General features: G+C 40.0%; 1 protein-coding gene across 6 annotated transcripts in view; it reads left to right on the top strand.

Annotated features, from left to right (window-relative positions):
• milt (trafficking kinesin-binding protein milt) overlaps nt 1-22,803 on the top strand; it is a 281,696-nt gene that overhangs the window by 184,768 nt on the left and 74,125 nt on the right. The window contains exon 1 of one of the 6 annotated variants that reach the window (XM_083129356.1): nt 7,879-8,382. The exons of 4 other annotated variants lie outside the window; for them this stretch is intronic. In XM_083129356.1, the coding sequence (XP_082985482.1) occupies nt 8,046-8,382 (337 nt within the window). In that variant the 5' untranslated portion in view covers nt 7,879-8,045. Of the gene's footprint in view, nt 1-7,878; nt 8,383-11,321; nt 11,415-22,803 lie in introns of those variants that run through there. One more of the 6 variants, XM_083129386.1, reaches the window with a different exon arrangement.

Genomic DNA, 22,803 nt, shown 5'->3' with positions numbered 1-22,803 from the left:
CATAAGAAGTGTCCTGTTGTTGCCGCCACTTTTGATGGCACCTCAGTTGCACCAGAGTGCATATCACTTGTCTTCGAATTTTGACTGTCTTTCTAAAAAAAAAAATGCATTTCTCGATTGTGCTTTACATGGCAAGTTAAAACAAACACATACTAAATTATCTGAAAAAGTTGGGGAATTTTTTACCCTTAGTTTTGTTGCCTAGTGTTATCATTTTCCTTGGTGTGTGAACAAGTCGTGATGTTTAAGCTGTCATATTTGCCAAGGTGTCAGTGAGGAAGAGGTGGATAAAATTGTATTATTAAATACAACATTTAGGGAAATAAGGAAAGAACACCAGAGGCTATAATAGTAGATGAAAATATAGAGCTGATGCTAAGGGTAAAACCTTACTGTTGCTTTCAAGCTTCATGATTTGAACTGAAAAGTCAATTGCAAATGCAATTCAGCCTGCCATCTCATGGAATATCTGGTAATTAATGCTCGATACTCCGTTGTAAGTCTGAAAACGTTGTAATCTCATGCTGTATCGGTAATTAGTGTCACAAATTGTTCTGTGCACTAACAAGTGTAATTTATGGTTTCCCGCATCAAGAAAATTACATGCCACTGTGCATTACTTGCACTTTCCCATAGTGCCGTTATTTGAATGAACAGTTTTTATCGGAAATCAAGTTTAAACTGTATGAGAACGTGGTTTTATTTGTTCCACAAGATTTCATAACTGGGATGAAGAAAAATCATAGGAAGTGTGTTGGGAACAAGATGGAAAAAGTTGGCGAGTATTCACATTGAAATGTGTTCATTTTGGAGGAAACCTTGCGTCAAAGTAATCAATAGCTGGGTCACTGACATTTTGGACAGACCGCCACTGTCTGGTAGCATTTATGTGAAGACAAATTCAGTAACAAGGTCGTTGTCATTTAGGAGTTGTCTGTAGCGCTAAATGTCAAGCTGGTACGGTCGTGCTTCTTCAACAGGTCTCCATGGATATGAATCTGGCCTAGTGTACAGTCACGGACTGAACTGGGTTGACTCAATGGGATCATTGCAACCCAGAGGTGTCCGTGACCGTACATGTGCAGGTATTGAGGAAGAAAGCAAATGATTGTGCTGGATAATACCACATCATGTTTTCGCATGATGATGCTCGTGAGCTTTGGGTTCGTAGCGACAGATAGGTAGGAGATCCCGACACTTCACAAAACTACGTTTCTGGTATTTAAAATAGCTATATTGTGAAAATTTTCATTTCACAAAATGAGTTCATAGCTATACATTACATATTCTTTTCATTATCTTAATTTATATGTGTATTGGTATGAACCAAGATGCTTATTGAAACAATTTTTCATTGATTATAGTGTAGTATTCAATGATCAACACTCTGGCCAAGGAAATTCGTACTCCCATCATTTGTTTTGAAACCCTACATAATTTTCTTTCTTTCCTATTCATCGTGTATTCTTTACTTCATTTATTTCCTTTTGTTTTTAACCCTATCTTTTTTCCGTGCTATTTTTCTACATTGTATTAATTTTTATAGACTCTATTGCGCTCCTTACTCTCACTTGCATTCCTCCCTGATTTTCTCGCTTTTAAAATTATCTTTTCTCTTTTTCACTTGTCTATTTTTTTTTCTCTTCGCTTCTCTCATACTGTGTTTTGTTTTTCGATATTACTTAGTGAAACAAGTCGAGACGTACATTAACTTAATAGTTTTGGTATGTATTCATAATTCTTTATAATAACAGTAATAATTCAACATTAGTCTCGTTTTATAATCATTCGGTCAGATTTATACTAAAACCCATTATAACTAGTTAATATTATTTAGGGTTGAAAGTGCGACCTTCAGAATTTTCACTTAATAGCTTAATGATCTTAACTAGGAACTGAGATCGATATGGCCGCTGTAGATTGCACCATGGATCATAGTGCATGCGCTTTCGGAATTTTAATTACTTTCGAAGTTGGTGATGGTAGTCGTTTTTGTATGTGCACGGTAGCATGCGTTACCTGTAGATTTTTAAGGTATTTTTATTGTATGTAGTTTTCTACCGCGACGATAATTTTCAACCGGTGTCTAGGGAAAACTGCAAAAAAGGTAAGGAACTTTGTTCAACTCGAGACCTCGTTTTCACACAAGTTCGTCGTGGCGCTGCCGAAGTTGATTTCCAACACCTGACATGGTCACAGTCATCCTGGTACAGTTCCCGACACAAAGTGGGCTTTTGGCACGAGTATGTGTCAACCGGGGTTCAAATTCCCCTCACAGAGGGAACGGCGAGCTCTGGCTGGCCGAGATGGAAGAACATGCTGTCTCCAGTGCCCATTTCATTTGGTTGAAGGGATCACGTGATAGTTGCCAGCTGACGACAGATCACCTAGGGGCGTGAACTGTATCAGGTCTGAGGTATAACTCTGGAGTGAGGGACCTGCTGAAAATAGATTTCCATAGAGAGAATCTTCGATATTTTTTGGTAGCATTACTTACACATAAGTGTAGCCTGTTGTAGGTACTGTTATGGAACCTTCTTGTACATAGGTAATTTATTGTCAATATATCGTGACGATAGAGCTGTGAGACCAAAACGAATCACTTGTCTTCAGGCACATACCTGCTGGTATAATTCACGCAGCTTTTGCGAATGTAGGTAGTTGGAATCAGACGCAATAGATTGCCGAGAGCTGCAACATTGAGGCGACCGGTTTATTGTCAAATGTGTTCATAGTGGTTCGAATCCCACTTTAAACTTTAGGTCCAGTCCCGATTAACTTTTGTGTGCATAAAGTGGACTTCAACTCCACACTGCATTCTCCTATCTCCGGATGGACTAAAAGAAGGCATAGCCAGATTACTTTCGGAACAACTCCAGCTCATTGCGCGAGTTTAGTCAGTGAGCCTATCATCAGTGTAGAGCGGTTAGCGATAGGTGATGGGTTGAGATGACGTCAGCGGCTCGCTTGTTCATTGGTTGCTTCGTGAGTCAACTCGCTCTCAAGCTACAAATGCAGAACACTGTAACAGTCAGTCACAGACAGACGAATTGTTGGCCTCACAAGAAATTCTATCTTTAAAGTGGTCTCAAGAGAAGAGAGAAATCGAACAAATAGGGAGAACAAGAATTAGAATTTCTGATCACATTACGTGAACAGATGAAACTCATGAAAATTATGTTAGAACTGTAATTACACGTAGGTTAGCAAGTTTATATCTACATATTTTGATACATTATCATAAGACCGCTCCAGTTGCCCTTTTCCACAATTATCTGGTCATCTTACACCGTGACTGGCCGTTTGACTTGTTTTGGCCGTCTTTACATGTGCCCTGCTATGTTGTTAAGATTATCTGTTGCAATATCTTGGGAAGAGATAGCATTGTCAGCTGCACGTAGGTATTTACGTATGCAGCTGATAATTGTGTTACGTTCTTTAGCTGGGATTTATTGGAATCTTGCTTCTCAGGGACGGGGACGTTTCAGTTCATTGTTTAGTTATCATAGAATATAGTATACGATTAGCTGGCAGATAACACTCTGATTCTCGAAATTCCCTTTCTTGTGGAATTAATTTGTAACAATAGAGCCTACATTAGAACAAACCGTTCTGTTCTCCTTGACTACTGTCATATTTGCTAAACTAACTCTCTCTAGCCTTGTTAAACCCGAAGGTTAATGGCTGCAGCAACACAAGCCTTCCAGCTTTTCATATCCTGGGCAAAGTCAATCCAATCTTTTCCATCTTTACCAATTTCGTTTAGATCCATCTCAGCGTTATCCCTCCATTTTCGTCTTGGCCTTCCTGCTGGTCTCTTACCATCAGGCTTCCCAACAATAATCCTGTGAACTCTTCTTTCCTCTCCCATTCGTGCCATGGAAACGATGAATGTAATGTAAATTACAGTGTTTCAAGAACAGTAAAGTAATACTACTAATAAGAAAACCGTACAAAATATCAATCTTCATTTATTTAACGTCGAGTTCATATGGATTAACACAATATAATTTCACCTTTTCATGAAACGTTACGTTAGTTTATGTTTTTTAATAAAATAAATTACTGCCTTGGTCAGCATATTTAGTTTTTCACCTTTTCATGTATCTCCTCCTGTCGATTGCGCTATCACCTATTCAAATTTGAATAAAAAAACGTATGAGAAGTACCAGTGATTTCCAAGCTGCACAATTTTTTTTTCGATTGCACTAAAGCAAAGCTCTGCGAACCTACTTATTTTGTTTACAACCTACTCTTTGTTTACAAGTCGGCCTGCCAACTTCACGCGAAACTCGCTTATACGTCGACGTACGAGATATGTGTCGTGCGACATACTCACATATCGGCCTTTAGGCTCTGTGCAGGCTGTTGAAGGGTTAAATAATTACATTCAGCATTGTTCCACCGCGTAACAAGGGAAGTCATACTGAGCTCTTAAGTACCATTTCCTTCGCAGTACCCAGGCTGTTAATACCAGCGTGGCGATACCTGTGAAGACCATAAGTACAGGAAGTGTTCGCGCATTTAGTTTCATTAGCGAGAGCGCGCAAGAAACTTTCACTGTTCTTAGCCATTTAGTCAATGTGGTTCCTTCTGTTAGGCTCCATATGAATTGTGAAATATATCTGTATTCATTGAAGTTGACTTCTTGAGGGAACGGATCTGACTGGAAAAAAAGTTTTTATCGTGTATTGTTTTTCTTGCACTGTAAACATTTCACTGCATCATAGGATGAAAGTGACGCACTTGTGTATAAAGGAAAGTTGTTTATGTTGTGTATAAAATGCTTGAGATCAACGCTGACAGGTGTCATCCAATATTTTCTCTATTCTCCTCCTGTGAGATTTGTTGCACATAAAGCATGTGGAAAAGTTAAAAGGAAAGTATGTGAATATTCACTTGTCATTGTTGTGGGCGATATGTGCCAAATGTGTATTACCCGCTGGAAAGTTGACTGTATTTGGAAGAACCTTCCTGGCTTTAAGCGCAATGCTCTCCTTTTTTAAGCTTTGAATTACTTTTTGGTGCCATAACTCATGCTGATGGAAACGACTGGTAAAAGTGAATGTGCCCTGTTTCTTGTCTTTCTTCTGTTCTGCCTTAGTCTTGAGAACATATCATGTCATTCTTGGGTGATCCATCCTAGGCACTGGCACATGGACACACAACCATAATCAATTCTCTGTGGAGAGGTGTAAAGGGATGACCATCTTTGCAGACAATCAAATTTCAATCTCTCTTCCATGTTGTGGGCCTATGAAAAACTACGAAAATAACATTCACAATTTTTCAAATTTGTATATATGTATTTAAATTTTGTTTTTGTTTTTGTGTTTTTTGTGGAGAGAGGAAGGCTAACAGAAGTCTTCAATGTGCAATATTGGTAGTTTTAGTTTTATAACCATTGATGCAAGGCTACCAGACGTCCAATTCACCTATTTAGTCAGGACCGTCCACTACTTTTAATCCCTGTTCCGACTTTCTTCGAACCCCAGTCGTGATGCGAAAATATATCTTCATTATTTTTTTTGTAACTCACATTTCGACATGTTCCTTACTGTAATAATAATTGCCAATAAGTAACATTTAATTTATAAATGTATTATTTTCTAAACATAGAACTATCATGACTTTTCAATGGCGCTGGTATAAGAAAATTAAAGGAAATTCGAAAACATTGTTAATTTTGCGGAACACAGAACTATTAAACTATTTTGTAATATATATATTCGGATCTAGCCCCTCTCTAAAATAATCCTGGGTACGGGCCTGCCTTGCAGCATTTTTGCAGGCTGACGAGGCTTTGGACCCACATCCAGTATAATGAACTGTGATTGAGTTGTTTTTGTAATATGAGCACATAATCCCATAGACTGTTTTTGGCCGTCACACAATACAGGGATAAGCAGCCCCTTATCTAAAACAAAATTAGGAACAGGCCCCTAACAACAAAATAAAATATGTCTATTAAAAACGTCCTAACTCAATTTTTTAAACTCATTCATTCATTACTCTACAAGAACTAAAACTATGCCTTTCTCTGAGGACTGAAATATCCTTACCTATTAAAAGCTGAGGCTGTAAAGGGAAACTTAGTACGCAGAAGGACAACACGACTCCAAAGAGGATTATCTTGGTCGTGGATCTAGGCGCCAGAGCCTCGTTGGCCTGCAAGAACCAGTTAGTCGAATAACTTTTGGAACATCTCCAGCGGACTGCGTGAATCTGTCTAGCGAGCCTAGTGGGCGTGTAGAACCTGAGCAAGGGGCTTAGCGATAGATTCAGGGTTGTGATGACGTCAGTGGCTCGCTTGGTTAATTGGCCGTTTCGAGAGTTGTGACTCGTTCTGATGCTTCAAATGCGTATCAGCCAAAGATGGTACGGAAATAATCTCCCTCTACCTGGGTGTACTACGGTGAAGAAAGTTTGACTTGGTTGCCTTACCAGAAGGTCATCCTTTGCACCCCATAATGTTCTGTGGTATTTGTGTTGCGTAGTCTTCATCACCGTCCTCGCGATTAGCCAAAATGGAGGAAAGGTGACGTAATGTAAAATAAATCAAATTAATCTTCTGTGGCTGTTTTGCCCTGTGTCATGGCCCTTAACTCGAGCTTAGTGTTCCTCTGCAACCTCAGCTTGTATCGTAGGTATGGATATTTCACCCCTCAGTCATACATTCTGATTCTAGGCGTTTACAAGGATTTTACTGTAAAAATATATGTTATTTTAGTACAAGAGATTTACCCAATATTTTGCTTGAAATTTACCTGACCCCATGCTATGTGGAGGGACAAATAACCTAAAGGCTGGCGCGTCCATACTGCCGGCCCCCGTGGAGGAGTGGTTAGCACATCGCGCTACGACGAATCCTGACCTGGCCATGGATGTTTGTGAGTATCTATTCATCAATTTCTTCATATCATCACTCATTCCCATCTTCGCTTGGCTTGAGTTGGTGTTTTAAGTCCACTTTATGCACAGTAAGGCTAATCGGGACTGGACGTACAGTTTAAAGTGGGATCCGAACCACTTGTGCCTCCACCGGGTATCGAACCCTGGACCCCTCGATTACAAGGCAATGACGCTACCACTGCGCCATGTGGGAGGCCCCCCATCTTCGCAAATAAAGCTTACTGTGCATAATCTGCATGCGTGTTTCCAGGTAGCCGAATAATTTATTATTATATTTTTAATTAAATTCACCCTAGTTTTAACACTGCATTACTGGCACAGAAACCGTATTTGAATGTAAGATTAAGGACTGGCATTTGAGAAGTCCCAGGTTCAAACACAGCGATCGGCCATCCTGAAACTCCTCTTTCCTCCTGGCCAGTGTTGGAACAGGATCCCATTCGTGGCGGGTTCGCTTTAAAATATGACTTTGTGTAATGTTTGTTACAAGCGTCGTATCCAGATGCTAAACTTTTCCACACTCGCACATTAGCTACCTTTCAAGGTTTTTATAAATTGAATTCGACAGATGAATACGTACATGAATATTCAACAGATTTTGGTTCTCATTGCAGAAAATGCATTTGTAGTCGAGCGTTCGTGAAATTGTAGGTGTTTAATCTCACACGGTGTTGTCTTTTGTTGAAGTGATTTAGGAATCGCTTTTGTAGATTGTGTTGGAAGAATGTAAACATTGTTTATGCAGGAGTCAAACTTCCAAAGTAGTCTTTTCTGTAGGTGTAGTAATTGATGGGAAGGATGAATGGGTGTGGGAACGGAGTAACTGTGAGGAGGAGCTAGGGTCTTCAATGGGAACCTCTTGTAACAATGGAAAGAAAGGTTTGTGAAGTTTTGCTTGTCAGTGTCTTCGTCGCTGCCCCTGGGTACGGTCGTCCCGCTCAGCAGATCTGCGCTGGCCTTATCTCAACGCGAGGTTACTTCCTCGTAAGCCTCAGTCGCTGTTCAGGTGCGAAATAGTGCGGGCGTGGCTTGGTTTCATCGAAAGTGTTGCCTATGCGGGCTCTTGTTTTGTGGTTCGTACGTCGGTTCGAGTTACATGGCTAAAGGGTGTCGGCTGAAATCCGACGCTCGAGATGACAGACTACGGGGGTGTGGTGTGGCAGTCCAGGCCCACCCCTCAACTGCTCCTCTCTTGGTGTCCATCCCTCAGGGACCTAAGACCGGACATTGCAAGTTCTCCAAACTCTTCGGAACTGGACGACGAAGACGACGACTGGAGCGGCGAGGAGGAGGAGGAAGAGGAAGCGAACTCTCCGAACAAGGAACGGAATGAACCAGAACGGGGATTCGAACCGGGCGCCTTCGGTGCGGGTGACTCCGGATTGGAGTCCGCAGCCGAGGATCCATACGAGTATGATGAGGAGATACCTTATGTCCCTCACTCGGTCGACGATGACCTGATGCTGGAAGGTAAGGCGATTTCTAGAAGCTTGCTTTTTTAGTTGCTGAACAGTGTGGTAGTCTTGGTTCAGTATGCTTTGCCTGGTGTTAGCTTGCAAGCTGAGTAAAAAGCGAATGTGGTTGTCTCGCTTCTCGTAGCTTTTCGTTTAAAATCTTAACATTTTTGCGCAACGCAATAGAAAAGTTTGAAAATATTCCTCTGTAGTGCATGTCTGCTACATTGGTAAACGTAAAGAAGTACAGCATGTGCCGATATACTAGGAATACAATACTGAAAATACTGCTGCTTATTTTCTTAAGAATCCTGATGCACGGCACTGCAAGAGCTGGACCCTCCTGTGTGTCATGTGGGTAATGCTATTTTAAGTGTTCCCCATATTCTCATTGAATCTGCCACGCCAGCGGTTCCGGGTTCGAATCCCGGGCTAGCGTTGGCTGCTCTTTGTAAGTGCATCTTCATCAATTTCACCATATCATCGCTCATCCTCAACTTCGCGATTAGCCAAAAGTGTCGGATAAAATAAACCAAATCAATCATTATTGAATCTGCCAATTTTACTTTCCTCATACAAGCTTTTAACCTTCCCAACCATTTGTCATTCATGTTGGGAAATGATGAGAGTGATTTAGCAAATGCTTTTATCTTTTTGAGAAGAGCGGGCTTCTCAGTTTTTAGAGTGGCCTTACGTTTATAATGTGTTGTATTTCCCCAGTGCAGGCTCCTTTACAGCCTTGCACTTTTGACCTTTCCCAAGTGCTTCTTTGCATCCCTTTTTAAACTTTAAGGTGAGTTTTAAAAGATTAGGTTTTTCCTCGTATACTTTGAAGGGTACAAAATGACCATATGTACACCGAAGAAATTTAATTCAATCTCATCAACAAGTACAATTTTGAGATAGAAAAAATATTTCAACATATTTATAGCGTGCTGTTGTTTCTTTTTCACCGTCAACATTGTAACCTCTATTTATCACCACTTTCAACATCCAATCTGTGTCTGCTATCTTTTCGTTCTATACTCGCGTTATCGTAGACAATTCATACTTTCCTCGCAATACTACTTTTAACAACGTAGGCGTTTTAAGATATGCTGGGGTGTTCCCCTTTTCTATGAAAGATAAACTATACTGCAACTCATGCAGGAATAACGTGGCTTTTCTGCTCCTTGAAATCGCACGTTGTAGATGAGCATGTCGTGATTTGGCTGTGTGACTCATTTTTGTCATATTTATTTACGCCATTGTTAACATCGTCGTTATTAACCATCGTGTTGTAAGTGACGCCGTTGCACAATTCCTTGTTGCTAATATGCATGCTATTTCTTACCGATATTCTAATGGAAATGCCATTGAGTCTGGGAATAGACAGAACTTCTGAACACTAAGCTCTCGTTCATAATTTATGGATTCCTCGTGCAACATTCACTCCTTCCTCATAATAATTTGTTCATAACGAAGAACATTTTGATTTCCGATATATAGTAGTAGAACTCACGCTGTTAGTTTTGTAATAACAGTGTATGAACAGAGATATATCTCGAAGAGTCTATGTTTACTTGTTGGCCACCCTCCGATGCACATAATGTTTTTAACAAGACCGGATGAAGCATTGAGCTTGCTCGTTAATTTATTCAGCACTATTGCTTCCATCTGAATTTCACATTTAGCTCGAATTTATAGTGGTTATTTCAGTTTTTGAAAAGGCCTCCCCGGTGGGTAATGTCGGCGCCTTGTAACCAAGGGGTCCCGATCGATACCCGGCGGATACCTATAGTGCGTCGGATCTCACCTTAAACTGTAGGTACAGTCTAGATTAGCCTATCAGTCCATAAAGTGGATTGAAAACAAAACTCAGAAAAACAAACTCATAGCATTTCAAGTACAGAATAATCAATCCTTGCTGTCGCTGTAATATAGACCAAGAGAGTAGGCAAACATTGTTTGTAAAGGGCCAAACATAAAATATTTTAAACTATGCGGGCCAAGAAACAAACTGGATGATTATTTTTAGGTAGGTCTACTTTAAAAAAAAAAAAAGTTTACACAAAATATGTATATATATATATATATATATATATATATATATATATATATATAATGTAATATAATACTCAGTTGACTACAATTAATGTTTGAAACACCGCTTTACTAATGCGATGAATGAAATTGCTTTTTTGAGATAACATTTTACCAAATTGGGGGTCAAAGTTAGTACTCCCTATCATCAAGATTGATTGCAAATGTTCATCTGCTAATGCTAACCTGTATTGAGATTTTACATATTTTCGCGTTTTATTAAATATTATCTCACTTTGAATTTTTTCTATATTATAGACTATTTGACATTTTGTGCAACTGATAGTCGATTAGCAACAATCGTTACGAGATAATTTATATAATTATTTAAAGTAGAACAAAAGGAGGATGCAAAGATACGATAGGATCGTTGAGAAACCCCTTATATCGTATGTTTAAGAAAATAAATATGTACATTTTAAGTCCGCAAAGCTCCGCTAAAGCTTTTTCTAGTTCGTGTGATATTTACACTTAAGGATGGCGTGAAACGCGTTTTTCTTTCTCCCACGGATGCAAGTCACTAGGAAGTTCACTTGCTTTCATCTTACCTGTGTGATACATTCTCATCGTCGAAATATGTTAGAAATACAACATTATGGTTTTTGTACTTGCGAAACTAGAAACGGAAAAATATTACAATATTGGTTCTTGAATGATTTGGAAGGAACTATATTTTTTAAAAAAGTTATTGTTGCACATTTTATTACTTGCTTCCACTTGGAATGCGCCTTCCCCACTAAGACATTCAACGCGGAGACAAGGGTAATTAAGAAGACCCAAGTAAAAATGCCTGAAGAGTACTAATCAGTCGAAAGGCTTTGGAATTCTTATCCTCACTGGATGAGCTCATACTCTCATGGTTGAACGACAAGCATCCGCCTCCTCTTGTGCGAGATAAATTTCAACTCAAGATTCTGCTACTTGCAAATTTTTGGATTTATCCTGTCATAGCAGTTCGCCTTTACGGTGAGTCAAAGCATCCACACAACATTCTAATGTATTTTTCGTAAGATCTCTTTCAGAAATATATTTTCAACTGTGTTACTAGTCGTAAAGAGTTTAGCCATACACAGCTGTCCATGCTTGGAAATTGTACGGTAGAAAAATTTACGGGAATGTTCTGAATCTGTTAATTTTATGCTGTTATGTTAAGTTATGGTCGTTAAGATCTGAAGTTACACTTCGAGAGAGAAAATTCGTTGGGCACATGGGAATATATTTATAACTTTGTCGGGTGTATTAGGAGAATAGTGTATTTGATAATGTCACATTTTTCTTGAAAATTCCTGTGTTCCAAATTATTTTTTATCACTTTCATTTTTATGATAATAGAAAAATTTCTAGAAGAAATTCGCAAGAAGCGAATATTAATTAGATCTGCCGACATTAATTTTACAATATAAATATCTTTGTATTATTTTGCTCTCGCAGTCACTATTACATAAAGTTTCGGTTCCACAATAATATATATATTGTTACAAATCATTTGCAAGATACATTTAACTGTTTTGACCTCTCTCCTTATTGATATTGAAGTTTCAGATTTTTAATACATAAAACCTTTGTGTGTGATACGGCGTAATGTTCGCATCGCTTAACTTGATATTTTTGTATTTGTATATTTTAGGATGAAATAATCAGAATGTATTAGATAAATTCGAATTTTAATTGTGTTCAACTATAGAGGTTCCCACTCTTAAACAATCGTGTTTTTTTACTGCCACACCAAGTTTCGTCTTATTCTTGTGCATGCTAATTTTGGAACTGCCCACTCAGGTATTTGCAATTGAAGAAATGTTGAAGCAGAAGCGATCGTGACGATAATTCATGATGCCTCTTGTCAGGAAGGATATAAATACGCGTTAAAAGACTTGGCTTATATAACGTAGGTGATTTGTTCTGTGCACTATTTGGTGCCTAACGTTGCATAATCAGCGATAGAGGGATTGAAGCGTCATGAGAAAGACCCCGTTCAAGGACAAACTTTCGAACGTTTTGCAAGCGACAAGACCACATGTAGGTTTTCTTAGCTCGTAAATATTCGAAGGAAAAAGCATCGTTGTGCTTTGGACGCATGTTTTCTTAATACAACCACTACTGTCATTTGTGTAGTCAGTCTTGAGGCACACGGCAAATCGAATATTATGACTAGGATGTGAAGTAACAGTGAATGGAATCAGTGTTCAAATTCGTAGAAAGTGCTAGGGATGGGGAACTCATAATTTCTTCTATATATTTAGAATTTTTCTTAATATCTGCCCAATAGAAGTGAATTGAAATTGTGCGAGTTCAGTGACAACAGGAACAAATATTTATTAAAAGCCACAGACCAGGATTTTTTATAAAATTCAATTTTGTAAAAATACAGCGTGCAGTTCCAGAATAATTTTCACCAAGATTTCACATGCCACCTTAACGTAAGTTCTGTAGCGTCGTTGCCTTGTAATCAAGGGGTCCCGGGTTCGATACCCGGTGGAGGCACATAGTGGTTCGGATCCCACTTTAAACTGTAGGTCCAGTCCCGATTAGCCTTACTGTGCATAAAGTGGACTTAAAACACCAAATCAAACCAAACGTAAGTTCTGATACTGAAAACCATTGGGAATAAATGGTGGTTGGGAACGAATTTCGAACTCTTCTGCCTTGGAAATTAAATCCAATAAGTAGGTTGAATTCTCGAGCCCCTCTCTTCAGTTCCAACACTCGATAGATTTAACAAGAGTTGATGTCGCATCCAATTACTTCAACCTAATGGAACTCTTTATCTGTTAGGGGTTAAATCCTGAAGTTGCGAAAATGGACTGTGACACCTTTTCATTTGTCCTGGAAACATGAACTGCTTCTTTAGTTATTTGGCTGTGACCTGGCTGTAATTGGTAGATCGATATTGCATTGATTTTACTCTATGGCCTTATTTTCTTACTCATTACATAAAATGCATTGTCTTGATTTCTTAACCGCACACATGTACGTCCATGAGACCCCTGATCTCTCACAAGGATGGAGGCAGTACATTTCCTCTATTAATAGATAGAACTGTAAGGTATGTGATATTACTACAATTAAGACTATAACTTCTGTTTTTATCCTCTGACAACGACTTCCATTTTTATTTTTTCTGCAGTCGTGAAGCTTTGGATCCATCAGAAGTCTTCTGTATTTATACTGTTCAAATGAAACACACTCTTTACTCGTAAGAATGACGGGGCCGGGTTCGAATCCTGATCTGCGCTTGGGTGTTCTTTGTGAGTGTCCCTTTACTACTTTCATCCTCATGTTCGCGATTAGCCAAAAGTGGAAGAAAAGCGAAGTAAAATAAACAAAATCAATCAATCGTAAGGACAAATAACAGTCTTATGAATTAATACCAAATATATGGATATTGTATTGACTGACCTATTGGTGCAATGATCGATAGTAACTTGGTAGGTACTGTCCCATGATACCCATTGTAGGTGTGGAAGGAGGCCTCACACATTCTCCATCTGGCCATTTTAGCAGGTAATGTGATCTACACTACACTCCAACTGCCTTTTTCCTCCCAAGGTTCCAGCCAAGTACACTTTTATTTGAGGCTGGGTGAACCCCAGATCCGCTTTTTATACAGGGAAAATTTCCGACCTTAGATACCCACCCCGGGAAACAGACTCAAGTTTCCCGCTCAGCATTCAGACGCTCTACCGACTAGACCACCGTGGCTCCTATTGTAAATCGAGAAACCTATGTATGATGGAGCTTTGGTACGTTTTCGTAGAAGACTTATTATCCAGGAACGTGAAGCGCATGTACTGCCTGTAAATCTCAAAATTATTTGCTCACGTCCAGCATGAATGTAGAGGCGTATCCACCAGTCCATTGTTTGCAAGTGAATGAATGAGTACTTTGCAACCTGCCATTCTTGGCAGTTGTATGAGCGCTTCTTCTGCAGGAGAATGCATCTATATAATGTATTGGACTTGAGATTAGGGCGTCACCCTTAAGAAAACTAGTACACTGGTTTGAAAACAGAATCATAAAATACATCCTGACTGGAAGTCAGTGAAAGGTGGTCATGGCAGATCCATATTGGCTCCAAGAGAAAAATAATAGGAACAAAGCTGACTTCTTCTTACGCTTTTTTTTTTTTGGGCCACTTTCACTTGCACTAAATGAAGGCTTAAGTCATCGTCCTGTTCACTTGCAAGCACTACCGGGCTATCATGGACCTTTTACTGTCAAAATATACCCCGAAGGGAATATCATTGCCAACTTTTGAATATTGGGAGCATCAGAACTACGCGTGTTGAGACTCTAGAATCATTTTGAAATGAATTCATGTACGAATTGGAAATTCGGCCGGCCTCAGGGTATTTCCTCCAGGTGGAGCAGCAGTGCTTAAAGTGGAGGAAACTTAGAGTGAAAAAAATTGCATAGCCACTTAATCTGCTGTTTTTCACTGCACCCCTCGTCCATGTTTTCACCATTTGAATTACATGAAGTCTTTCCAGATATCTCAGTCCCCCCACGGGCGCCCTTGATAGTAATGTCGTCAAATTTAGTACAAGTGGACTGCCCTGGAACATGGTTTGTTGTCTTCTTCTTTCCTGGTACTACAGTCCATCACAAACCCTGAATCTTGGTTTGTTGTCTATTTGGGCAAATCTGTCCCCTCTCTCCACCCCGAAGTATCCACATTCGGATCTGGTTTCAATTTGCGACAGTCCGGCTATGTTGTAAATTCCCTTTTAAATCATTATTTTGACAAGTGAAAATGAATTTCCGTACATTCCAATTTTCTTGCCGTGTGGCCGCGGTGGCTCAGTCGGTAACGCGTCTGACTACCATGCTAAAGGTCCCGGGTTCGATCCCCGGCCGGTTCAAATCCGGGAACTTTTCTAACGGTGGAAGCGGCCCCGGCGCCTACCCAGCGTCGAATAACATGGGTACCTGGGGAAACCCTGGGGGGGGGGGGTAAAGGCGGTCAGGGGCGTGATGCTGATCACATCACCCCCACTCACGACCGGATCAAGAAAGTGTGGGGCGTTACCCCCACACCACCTATACGCCTTCATGGCGTGGTGATATGCACAGGGGAACACTTTACCTTTTTACCTTTACTTGCCATCTCTGCGCTAGAGTGGGTCCACTTGTGATGAATTTTTTTCTCCATCTAATATTGCGGGATCGAGGCGTGGCTTTTCCGTTAATTTTCTATTTTGAGTGTGTGTTGATCAATAATGGTAATTCATCAACGAAAAGAGGCAGAAGAGCGAAGTTAAATCAGAAAACACACACAAACAGATTGTAATATGTAATCTTCATAGTAGCACCTCAGAGCCATGAAGTAATTATAAATATTTACCATTTACGTGTTGATGGCCTTGATTAGCCATGGTACTATTGTTTCGTGTACGTAGAAAGAATTCAAATCAACACTCAGCATGAATAAGAAAGTTGAAAGCATTTGTGGATAAGTTCTCACGATGACCAATTTATACCTTACCTTCAACATGGATACTGGGATGCCACAAATTCTTAAATCATTGACGAAGATGTCCTTTACCTACCAAAGATAATCCCGTCTGGGCTGCATTATGCGTTAGATTTTTTACATGGCCTAATATAGTAATAACTCCCTTTAAAGTTATATACTTGAGTCTTGTGCCACCAATATTTACCCAAATTTCGGTTTACTAGTACGTAATTCACACACACACACCACAAGAAGAATTGAAACGAATTGTGGGAGCAGAATGGGCTTGTTTTCTCGGAAGTACTTGCAATGTCGCGTAATAAAAGGAACCAGAACAATGCATGAGCTCCCATGACTAGAACTGCTCGCGCTGAACAGTTGACTTGGCTCATTTCTTGAACCAGATTTCCGGTAAGACCCGTAGAACTCGACTCTTGTATGTATGCATGCGTCCATTGTCATTATTTCGCACATACACAAATATGAAGTACCTCCCCTTCAAGTGGACCGTGAACCTCTTGCAAAACATGGTAAATTGTCTTAATTGTCTTGATTGTATGCCGTGCGTTTCACGTGAGAAGTCTCCTTGGTAAAGGACAGAAGATTTCGTCGCACGTTTCGTGCCCCGGACATTATGGTATCAAGCGTGGGAGATCAGTGGACCTGACACACTTCACCCGAGAAAATTTTAATCGGCCACACAACTGTGGAAATTGCCATTTTTTTGTGTGCGTGTACGCTTGTGTGGGAGGGTCAGTGTGGAAGGTGATGATTCTTGGCGGATTTCACAAGCTCTTCTCGACCTGTTGTCGTCATTGTGCTGCATGACACTGATGCTTGTTGATGTCTTTACCTTGACTTGTTCATCCAGTAAGATGACCGTCGTCCTTTCTCTTATCTTTCCCGTGGTTCCTGGAGGAAGCCATGTAATGGTTTTGTCCCAGTAAAATGGATGGTTTAGTTACCACAGTCCTATTGCAGACGTTCCTGTTTCCATCCTCTGGTTGGCCATCCCAGTAATACCCCCCTGATTAATACTGACAAGAGGACTACACGCTATACTCTAACCCGGGAATCTGTGGAGCAAGCCCTCGCATAACGGCAGAGAAGGGGAGAAAGCAAGTGGGCGTAACATACCAGTATACGCTGCTGCAAAGGTTAGCATCTGCAGTCGCTTTTCCCCTTCCACGCAATCCCGTTCCCTCGCACTTGTTCATGGTCAACCCCTCTCGAGTCGCTACTTGTGCAGAGACTTGCTTTCGTTCGCTCGCTCTAAAGATTCCTGGGACAGAGTATATGCTCCGTCTCGGGAATATGTGGAGCAAGAGAGGCGTTGACCAGTGAACGCGTGAGAGGAAGAGTGAGTGTATGGAGGGGAAACATGGCTGCAGCTTCCAGCTGTTTGCAGCAGCGCGCACTGCTTGTTCCGCCCATTCACTTTCTCCCCTTCTCTGCCATTATACGCGAACTTGCTCCACTTCCCGAGACATGTGTGACAGGTTGGATTTTTTCCAGCTGTGACCCCGGATGGACCAAGAAGGATTTGTAAATTATTGATGTGATATTTTTTTAATTTTTGAGAGAGCAACGGCTGGCGATAGGGGTTATGAATTTAGGCTAGCTATAAATTTCAATTTATAGGAGATTGATATGATTACCCCCTCTGGAAAAAAAATTGAATTGAAATTTATATTGAACTGCTCTGTGCTTCACTCAATCTCTAATAAATGGGTACAGTGGCGGGTAAAGGCGGCAGAGCTTGGTGCTGATCACATCACCATCCTTCACGATATGTTGCAATGTGCAGAATTAGCTTTACCTTTTATATATTACGGTGAGAATTCCGGTATCATGTCGTGAATTTTACTAATTCATAATAGTTTTTTTATTATTTTAAAGCTTTTTATGACTCAATATACAACCGTATTGAATCCCAGCCTCCTTGACGGAGTGGTTAGCGTCTCTCGCTACGACGCTGGAGATCTAGGGCTCGAATCCTTGACCTCCCAAGTATTTTATCATTTAACCATTAATCCTCAACATCGCTTAACCGGAATAATAATAATAAAAAAAATTAAAAATAATTAAACACGTTTTATAACCTTCACAATAAATAATATTAATACTTTCGTGAGATACATCGGATTGTCATCTTTGTTTTGCTTAGCGTTTGTCAACAGGAAATACTGTTCTTGCAACATTCCTTATCAGGATTAACAGCAGCACTATAGGGCCTACTCGTTAGAATTGCATAGTTCTGTCACCAGATTCTGCGCAGTTAATTATCGGTAACGACGTCCTCGTAAAGCTTAAATGAATTATTTTCCTGCACGATAATATTGTTTTGATACTACCCGCAAGGTAATATATATAGGTTAAATCTTAGCACAGTATCATTGATAATAAAGACCATAAATTATATCCACTTTACCTTGAACGCTGTAAAAGATAACAACCTTGGGAGAATAGAAGATCCAGGCGGAAGTAATGATAGCTTATATGACTGGAATTTTTACATATTAAATTTTCAGTTTAGTAGAGAAAATCGCGCATGTGAATACATTACGTGACATTGTGGTATTATTTTGCGAAGATCTTTATAATTATTCTCAGTTCTGTTTGTTGAGATAATATTCTCTAAACTCATTTTACTATGGAAATAATTGTCTACAGGCTCCCTTCACTGATTGGAGAGTGTCGTGCACGCGCGCTGGATGCGATAGGATACGTCACTTATGTGTGAAAAGTTAATGAGGAAGTCAGTATCGCCGCCAAACGGCTGGTTTAAGCATATCAGACTTATATTAGTACAGCGGTGGAAACTAGAGTACTATATGGGTGGAGCCATTTTCGCTCTCGTTCGAGTCTACCACACTCGAGCGTATATAGTCGACGGAGCGCGCCCACCAACTCCAACAATACATTCACCGCACGGTTGAGACTCCACGTGGACTAGACGAGCAAAATGACAGCTGCGCCCATTGGCTCAAGGACTCCACGTGGACTAGACGAGCAAAATGACAGCTGCGCCCATTGGCTCAAGGACTCCACGTGGTGTAGTCGAGTAGAATGACAACTGCGTCCATTGGCTGAAGGTTGAGTGTGATTGGACGAAAACAACTCGCCCGCGGTCGTGGCGGCATCTCGCTTCAGATCTTACACGTTAGCCAAGTAAACGCATCAACTATACATTGAAATATCATTTAATGTGACAATAATCGTACACACACTTACGTCAAATAACCGCCTTCATAGTTTCAGACCACAGTCATCTATTTCATTTTCACTGTATTGGTAAGCTACATTTAAGCATGGATATGATGACCATGTTCACTTAAGTTTCAGTTTCACTCCATCTTTCATTTCACAACCCATATTTGAGGGTGTATTGACAACAGACAAATTACGGTTATAAGTGTACTGGGCTTCGAGCGTATATATACTACTCGTTTTGCCTGTTCGAGCGTTATTCGCTTGAGCGAAGAAGCTCTCGATTCCCTACGCTATCTGGCGTCGTCCGTGCGAACTATTTGGCCCTCGATCGAAATCCTCTCCCTGCAGCACTCTACTGCACACCAATTCGGAAAATGAGTGCACAATTCCCATGAATAAGTTTAACACAATACTTGATTCATTGATTAATTAGGTTTATTTTGCTTCTCTTTTCGGCCACCTTTGGCTAATCGCGAAGATGTGGATCAACGGACAGTCACAAACAACACCCATAATCTAAGTTAATGGTTTAAAATGGCGACGTTTTCTGTCGTGTTATTTCATAGGTTTTTTTTTTCCTTTATAAAAATATTGACATCACGATTTCTCCGTTGAAATTGGGACATGAATAAACCGTGAGAAAATTAGCCGTTTTGCTTATTCACTTTAAGTTGTCTTGGAAATATTCAAAAATATGGATGGACGTTGAACTCGTTTCTTTAACTTTCACGTGTTTTCGCTGGACTTTTACGTCTTTATAAATGTGGTACTAACTATCACACTCATACGGCATATTATTTCATGAAAACTTAACTCCACTTAAGAAATGTTCTCTTGAGAAGTAGCCTGGCTAAGTTTACAAATGTGCAAGGGAAAGTAAAATGTTCAATTTTTTTTTTTATGGTTTTATAATGACAGTTGTCTGCTATTCGCGGAACGTCGCATGTTTTATGACAAGATTTCCGTATCCCATTCACCCCCTGCGTGTAAATCCTTCCTTATGTGTGAAAGTGGCTCTTTGGAAACCGAGAGAGTTTTGTTTTTTCATTACACCTCCTTTGTGTATACAATTAAGAATCGTTTGGGTTACGTGTTATTTAAACAATTTTGGTAAAAATTTTGCGAAAATGCTTTTAAGGCCGATGATTATTTGTTTTTTTCTCATCGTCATTAACTTAATTGTTTTCATAATACCTTGTTTCGTAGAGATTTTTCGTAATTACTGTTTTATTGTGATTTCGTTTCACGTGTTGTTTGATGCGCACAATTTAGTCGAGATTCTACAAGCCGTTCCTCTGATGTTGTATAGTGTCATTTAATTTTATAATCCTCACGATAGCACACGTGCCACATTATTGCAATCATTGCAAAATAAGTTTCAAGCTATGCTATTTTCAATTCTGGCCCTTCCCTTAATCGAGCCAAGCTGTTGCAGCATTGATATATGAAGGGAGTATGTGTTATGATTGGTCGCTACGTTGATGTGGTTTCGTCACGTGACAGCAGGCGCTTGGAGCAGCCAATCAGACAAAGCTTTCCTTTCAGCGACCGCGCGCTCCAGTGTGATTCGATGCCGGAGAGTAGAGCGATTCGAGTTACAGAAGTCAGTTTATTGTATTGGAATTGTCATGTAATTTGTCAAATAATAGCTTAGTGGGATACAAATTATCTGATTGATCTGAGTAGCCATGTAGTACAGGGTGACCCAAGAAAGGTATCCGAAATGTAGAACCGTTGTACATGTGTTCGGTTACTTTTTTTGGGCCACCCTGTATATTGCGAATATTCACCGTATACGCAGACATAAGTTAATCAGTAAGCAAACGCGCTACGACGCCAGGGGTCCCGAATTCGAATCTCGGCCTGGGTTTGGATGTTCTTTGTGACTGTCCCTTCAAAATTTTTATCATATCATCACCGACCCTCATCGTCCTGATTAGCCAAAAGTTGCAGAAAAGCGACGGTAAACGACAAAAATCAAAATCCTAAACGATAACGCTGCTCCGATGGCCGAACGCTTTGAGTGTGGACCGACAACCTCGCCACGGAGAGTCCCACCTTCGACTCTAGTGTATAAGTTCATTAAGTGCGCGAGCATATTTTTGTTTTTCAATTGGAGGGAATAGTTAACTTGTACTTTTTTAGTTTCGAATTCTTAAATAGGAAACCCTTTATTTAGATTTTCTTGTTTTCAGAAAAGAAAACTATTCACAGTTATTAATCGTTTCTGATTCACATTTGATTTTTCGCCCATTACATGGCTTTTTTAAACAAGTCTCAGCGCCATTCGTCTTCCTACCGGTGCTTGCAAACAAAGGAAACATTAAACATTATGAAGGATGATTCTCTCGTTTGAACGTTACCAATAGCATTTAATAACCTGGATTCGTGTGGATTTGTAACCGGCATTGCGTTCTCGCACAATATCGGCTAGCGCGGCGGGGAAAGCAGTTGCGTTCCATCACTTCTAGACATTGTTGAGCATCTGTGAATTCAATGAGGTAAGAGTCGTTTCATTTCTCCTATGTGGCTACATCGTGAGCCATTTTTATCGTTTAAATACAGGAATGAATTCTCTTCCTGCATCAGTTGACTCAACTCTTTCGTTACCTGATTTGCTTTGCATGTGTCCGATAGCAATCGTAACTGCCGTTGTAATATTTTTGTTCCCTCGCAAAGCATCAGATAATCCGACTGATGTAACTCTTCAGAGAAACATCTGTTACGAAATGCCTGTGGGAAGATTCCGCAAGATGTAATCGTTCTTCATGTCTCGGTGCCCTCAGGAAATGAATGCATCGTGGTAGAATCCTGCGTGCGGTCTTCCTATCATTTGCAGTGCATCTCCGAGGTCAATAGTATTAATTAAAAGAGCCGTTATGGTTTGCAGCAACTTCGTTAAAGAAACAGGGCTGACGAAATGCTGTAGTTTTAAGTTCTAGAGCTCGTAGAAGCTTGAATTTTGCCACCAGTCTTCGGTCACCTTTGGAGAAATATTTAATCGGTTTCTTCCTTTAGGTTGTATATTTTTATCATATACAGGTCACTGGATTTTTAGGTGGGTATTTGGTAAATCGTCGCCCCAATGCCAAAGCCGCGATTGTGGTACAACTTACTTTTGAGATAAAAGCATTTTAATATTCAGTTGACGAAATGTCATCGGTAAAATGTGTACCTAATTATGGCTGTTTATGTAAGTTGAAGAAATATAAAAACAAAAGGTAGGCAGGAACTGCACTATGAGAAAAAGTCAAAATTCGCACATTTATGGTTTTGGCATTGCTGCAGCGAAATATAAATTTACGAAAATTACAATTTTCCCGAGATAATAGCTGTCCTTATCGTCGCTTCCTTGCCATCGTTACCCTCATCGTCGCGATTAGCCAAAAGTAGAAGAAACTAGACACTTAATAATAGAAATCCGTCTTTCACACCCACAAAAACACAGCCTACACGTACTTGTGCTCGATATGGACATGTCCACGTAACTGTTATTTCCACCATAGACATTTTTGTCATTTTTTTTTCAAAAACAAAATTACCACCTAAGTTCTATAATTTATGTGACTTGATGTTGAATTTATACAAGTTGTACAAGGTGCCGCAAAAAGAACGCACGTTTTTGGAATAAGTGTAACGTCGTTGATTTTCAAGATACAAAACATTTTATTAACACCAAAACCATCGGGA

This window comes from Lepisma saccharinum, chromosome 1 (genome assembly GCF_977018435.1).
Source record: "Lepisma saccharinum chromosome 1, izLepSacc3.1, whole genome shotgun sequence".
NCBI classification, from domain to species: Eukaryota; Metazoa; Arthropoda; class Insecta; order Zygentoma; family Lepismatidae; genus Lepisma; species Lepisma saccharinum.
This window is presented reverse-complemented; position numbering and strand designations above follow the sequence as displayed.